This window comes from Catharus ustulatus, chromosome 4 (genome assembly GCF_009819885.2).
Source record: "Catharus ustulatus isolate bCatUst1 chromosome 4, bCatUst1.pri.v2, whole genome shotgun sequence".
NCBI classification, from domain to species: Eukaryota; Metazoa; Chordata; class Aves; order Passeriformes; family Turdidae; genus Catharus; species Catharus ustulatus.
In genome coordinates this window covers 46,024,037-46,030,036 of record NC_046224.1, presented here as the reverse complement: position 1 = coordinate 46,030,036, position 6,000 = coordinate 46,024,037, and the positions used below count along the sequence as shown (strand labels likewise).

The window sequence follows — 6,000 nt, the reverse complement described above, 5'->3', positions numbered from 1 at the left end:
GTGTGATATTGCCACAAGGTTTCACTTTTAATAGTTGGAGACTAGCAGAACTTTTTACAGTACAACTAGAACATTAGATGGTCTCAATATCCTTATTCAGTTCCTCTCAAAGCCACGGTAAGCTCTTAAGTGTCCCAAACCAGTTTTAGCAGAAGTACATTCTTCGATGTATGAAATATTTATATGTAAAATATTTCTGAGTTCTGTTTAAGAAAGGAAAAAATCCAGGAAGTAGGTTTATGGATGCTGTTACACTTCACAGATACCACTTAAACTTTTGGAAGAACAAGGGAAAGCAGAATATATAAAAAGATACAAAGAGTTAAGTCATAAGAGAAAAATTATAATATCCATGGGAAAACATACCAAGTGCTAAGATCAGGTAGCTAGTGTATGGTAAATCCAGTGATTAAAGAAGGAGCACAGAAAAGGCCCTTGTGCACTTGGAGTTAAAATTTCCCTCCAAGACCAAGGAACATAAAATACCAAAGGCAAAAACTGAGGAAACATCATTTTGTATTTTAGAACTAATCTAAAAGCCACTATGATTTCATAAAGGCAGTCTTACTCAGTAAATTTAAAATGTTAGATGAATTTATGTAAGTGCAAGTGGTCTTAATGGATAATGTCTTATCCATGTCTAGTGCAACCATGGTGTTGAATGTATGGTTGCTCGTGGTATTTATGTTTACATTCTTTTAAAACAACATTACAAACTTTATGATCAACTGTGATATAGTTATTACCTCCCTGATACTTACTGATTATCCACTTGTTCTCTTTATGTGTAGTCTGCAGCTGAGTGAAAAGGAGATTGCCTTTAATGATTCTGCTTGTGCCAGAGAAGAGAACACTTACTTATATCCAGCTTTCAGAAGTTAAATCAATTCACTTTCTGTTACAGCACTGCAACATTCTTCCTTTTCCTGGGAAGGGTTATACTTCTTCTTTGAAGCAGGAGAAAAGATAATTTCTATCTAATTGATGGAAGAATACTCACTATCACCTGAAGCAGAAAGTAAGTATAGTGTAAATACACAGACTTCTCTCTTGTGTGTCTGTTTATGCATACACACTTGAAAACTCCAATGTGAATGGAAAACTAATTTTAGCAGTTCAGACTGGGAACTTCACACTACAGAGAACAAATCCAGTTAGAATTTTAGACAGCATTAATTCTCCTTTAAAGACAGTAAGTACTCAGCCTGGATTAAAAACAATTTTGTTTTATTTGAACAAAGGCAAACAAACTTTATTATTAAACATATGTCTTTAACCTGCAGTAGAAGAATCTCAAAATCATTTTTTTAAATCTGATAACAAATATCACCACAACTAGTCAATGTTCAAAATTAAAATGGATATTCAGTTACTCATAGGTTAATGATGCTTAAATTTTTTAAACACATAAAATGGATATTTAAAAAAAAATCACTCTGCATTATGATTATGAGACTGTTTTCAGAGGAAAACTCAACTACCACAAGCTTTCCAGAGCAGAAGAATCACAACTAGCCCTGAACAAGAACAGTTACATTAGAAATCCAGAAATTTTGCCAAATACTTCTGTCAGTTTTATGTACAATTAAAAAAAAATAATTCTAATTCTGGCATTACTGCAGCCAAGAAGAGGTAACATGAAGACAAGTAACTCTTGTTTATGTTCTTTGTTGCTATTTTTCTTTGGTTTAAAATGTACATGAAACACATTTTATGAAACATCTCATTTGCAACTTCATATTTATATCTGTGTGTACTGTCCTTAATAATGCTTCAATGTTTGACATCCCATACAGCACATGGGTACGTGTGTTTCCTACCTAGTACACAGAGAAGAAAATCAGATGTTCTTCCAGAGAAAGTTTCATATTTATTCAAAAGGCATACATCTCAACTGACTTTATTATGTCCATGATTGTTTAATTTCATGGAACTCATAAATTAAGGGACCTCTTACTGCTTCAATAATATTGCAGGCAATACTCATTGGTGTACACTGTAGTTCAAAGGGCTTATACAAACCCCCTATACCATTTAGCCCCCTGAGTAGAGGTTTTAAACGGTGTTCCACGGAATCTTATCCACTGTGAAGGAAAACAATGAGGCATCTTGGACTACAAGTGTCTTGAAAAACACTTTAAAGCTTTGAAAAGTTTTTCCTCACTAGAATGCACTAATACAAAATAACCTATGCTATATCCAAAACAATCCAAAGTGTAACAGTAATTGCTGGATTTTAAATTTAAGAAACACAGCTATTAAATGAACATTATGAAAACAATTGGCAAATCTGAAAAGATAATTGTTATCTGTGTTTCACATATATATTAATATAACGATACTGCTACATTGTTATATTAAACTTGCTTTTAAGTTTTAGGGTAACAAGAACTATATGCATGTAACTTTCTGACGCCAAACTTCAAAATTGTACAGAACAAGCCTCTTTGAAATGTTTTAATTTCTAGTGTCTTTCCTCAAAGGATATGTACACTTAACCTGAACACGAATGAAAAATGTGCTGTATTAAGATAAAGTACAAATAATTTTCAGTTGAAGTGTTGTTAACTGAGGTCTGTGGTTAAAGTCTAAGGAAAATTTTGTCAGCTATCATGTTATAGAAGAATCTCCACACAGTCATAACTGGATTGTAACATCTAACCAGGCACTTTTTAAACAACTTGTTAGTTTAAAATCAAGGATAAAAATGGGGCTTGTATACCATTTGATGTTTCAAAAAGGCACAAATCACAACTATGCCCCTCTACTTCATGACATACAAAAAATTTTTCACTCAGCTTAAAAAAATCCAAAGAACTTGTATGGGTATAAATCCAAAGAACTTGTATGGGTTATGATCACTACAAATTTTAAGATGACAACAAGAAATGTCTTTGTTAAAATGAAAGCTCCAGGCTTTGTTTAAATTCTCAACACAGCAAACTAAATGTCTGATTGCACACTTGTATTTCATTGCTAAAGCAAAAGCCATAAAATAAACTGCAGTGCACGACTTCAGTGTGATTCAAAGAACTTATTAATGCTGATACCAGAGGTGATTTATTTGGCTTTATGGTGTTTTGCATTTGTTTGTTTTATTGTTTTTTAGTAAAACCTTCCCCTTCTGACAGAATACTGTTAAACACAGAAAAAAAAAAATGCTACTCTACTATTGTCAATCTTTCAGACACAGTAAAAAACCCCTACATACAAGAGTTCTAGAGCAAGTCATCAATCTGCAAAATGTTATACATCAGTAATAAAGCATACACTTTACAGCTGTATGAACAAAAAAGGAAGCATTTCCCAAAATACATATTTTGAATCTGCGTAAACAAAGCTTATATGTATTGCTTCCATTCATTTCAAAAATATACACCCATATGGACTGAAAGTGATCTTGGTGCTATGGATTTTAGATTACTGTAATTTATGCAGCTGTAATCTGCATAAGATACAAAACCCAAATATTTTTGAACTGAAAATTTTGAAACGTCAAAAATTTTAATTATGGTTCTGTGAGCGTTAAAAATACACCCCAAATTTTATGCCATTTCATTGAACGAAGGAGAAAGTACTATGAAAATAAACATTCATCTGGTTTCCTAACAATAAATACAAAGACAGTTATTATAACATACTGCAACACAGGAAATATTACTATATTGACCTTAATGTTCAATCAGTAGTTTTAAAATCTTTCCTCATTGATGCCTGGATCTTCTACCTTGTCAGCTGTCCAACAACTTTTAAGAGGGTTTTATTTTCTTGCTTCAATTGTTCGTTTTCATCTTCTATATCATCTAGATCCTGTACAAGAAAAAAGAAAAATAAACACTTCTCAGGATGGAAATACAAATTCTCTATTAGTAGCAGCAGGAATTTAGCATCTTAACTCTGAAATTAAGGTGGAATAAGGAAGAATTAGTGTCACAGTAGTACCCTTAGAAATGCTAAACCCGCCTGTATCCAAGTGTTACTGCAATTAAAAAACATTAATATTATATTCCCAAGCACCTTAAATAGAACCGTTCAAATAAAAGCTACAACAGGAATTAATGCATAAAGAAACCAAAACAGAATGGGGGTGATTATTGTTCTGGCATATACAGAGAGTGTATTAATCAGCTACTCTTCCTGCTTCCCCAGTTGCTTGTCTACAACTATGGCTCTGATGTATACAGATTATTGGTTATTACACCAAGAAGAACTCTTTTGTGTATTAAGTATCAAAATTTTCAGAAAAAGATATACTAGTCCACTCTTTTTTTCTGTTTTCTCTGGAAAAAAAAATAAAAATGGACTTCGCACCTTCTGTCTAAAGTGTTACTGGAAAAACAGACAGGGTGTACACAGCAGTAATGGGTGCTCAAAATAGATTGCTTTCACCCAAAGGTTTGTGTCCTTTCCACTAATTACCATTTTTGTCCAGTTTCCATTTCTCTTCTTCACTGCTAAAATGTTTTTTCAAGCCTTGAAAGTGAAAACCAGTGAAAATGGCTGCTTAATACAAACATTATTTCAACAAAAATAATTCTCCTGTACAAAAATCACATGCAAGAAACAGAACCTGAACTAGAAAAGAATGAAGAAACAGAAGAGCGATGTGAAGGACAGGATTTTAAGAAAAAAAATTAAAGGTGGGCAAAGGAAAAAGAAACAGAATTCTCACTGGAGATACTATGTGGTTTTTTATTCTGGTCTGCCAAACTGTACTCTTGCCTTAAGTAGCAAAGAGAAGATTTTTTCTCTCTTAGCCCTTTGTTAAGTAGTGTTTGACATACAAAGCCTAGTTTCTTATTTCATTCTCAGTGAGGTCATTCCAGAAGTGCACAATAGAGATCATCTGTTCAATTGGTATAATAATTTTTAAAAGCCTCTTTTAAAAACTAAAAATCCATACCTCAAGACCTTTGCAATCCCTTTATTTTTTTATAAAATGGAATCAAGAAATCACTAGCAGAAATTCCTCTCTGCCTCACAGAAGTAAAGCTGCATCACAGTATGAATCACTTCCAGGAAAGGCATTTGACAACTCCAACATAACAGACACAAGTGACTAGACACCTAAACAGGGCAAGCTTTAGTGGACAGATACAATAAATACAATTTACTAAAAGCAAGTATACTTTATATTCTCTTTTGTGCAATTCAGATCAATAATCAGATGGAAGGGACAACACATTTTCAATAAAGTTACATCTCTTTAGTGATATAAATAAAACTTGTATTATAATGTTCAAACTTGATCTGGCCATCAGATACCTCAGTTAAAGCTTACCTGAAAACCTCCTGTTTAAAGTTCTAGTATAATTGACTCAAAATAAAACATTAAAAGTTTGTTAAATTTTTATGTTGCAAAAATAGCATTCCAAAAATTACTAGATGTAAAAGTTTCTTCAATATAAGCCAGGAAAAATAACTGCTACAGCTCAAGTATCTACATAAACAATTGGCTGAGAGATGAAGAGGATTCTGCTACTCTGAAATTTAATGTTTCTTATTCAAAATTACAAGACTAATGTATGCTTATTAGCAAAAAAAGATGCAATAGCAGCAAAGCTTGAGCTTCACATGCCAAAAGAATTGATACCTACACAACTGACACCAACTGGACTGTAAATCCTCACTGACAGACTATCTCCAAACACACTTTTAACTACAATGACATCTAAGTGAGGTCAGAGATGACTAAGTGTAAACTAGTTGACAGTTGTACTTTGCCTACAAAGTATTTAAATATTTTGAGATGCCTTTCAGATATTTCAGGTTTTTATGAAGCAATTGCCCCTTTCTTACAAAGAACATGGCAAACATACTTTTAACATCTAATATACTGGAATGAGAGAATGTAATTTATAGGATAAAGTCTTGTCTGTTCCTCAATATAAATGCAGCTCATATCCTTTAAGTACCTCTGTGATGCACTGACTGATCTCAGAAAAATTACATTGTTGCACTAAAGAAATATACTCATTAAAATGAGAAAAATTCTACCAC

General features: G+C 32.7%; 1 protein-coding gene across 1 annotated transcript in view; it reads right to left on the bottom strand.

The window, feature by feature from the left end:
- Nucleotides 1–1,210: 1,210 nt before the first annotated feature.
- Nucleotides 1,211–6,000, bottom strand: part of PAWR (pro-apoptotic WT1 regulator) — a 70,936-nt gene continuing 66,146 nt past the window's right edge. The window contains exon 6 of the mRNA XM_033059119.1: nucleotides 1,211–3,810. Coding sequence (XP_032915010.1) covers nucleotides 3,724–3,810 — 87 coding nt within the window. The 3' untranslated portion in view covers nucleotides 1,211–3,723. The remainder of the gene's footprint in view (nucleotides 3,811–6,000) is intronic.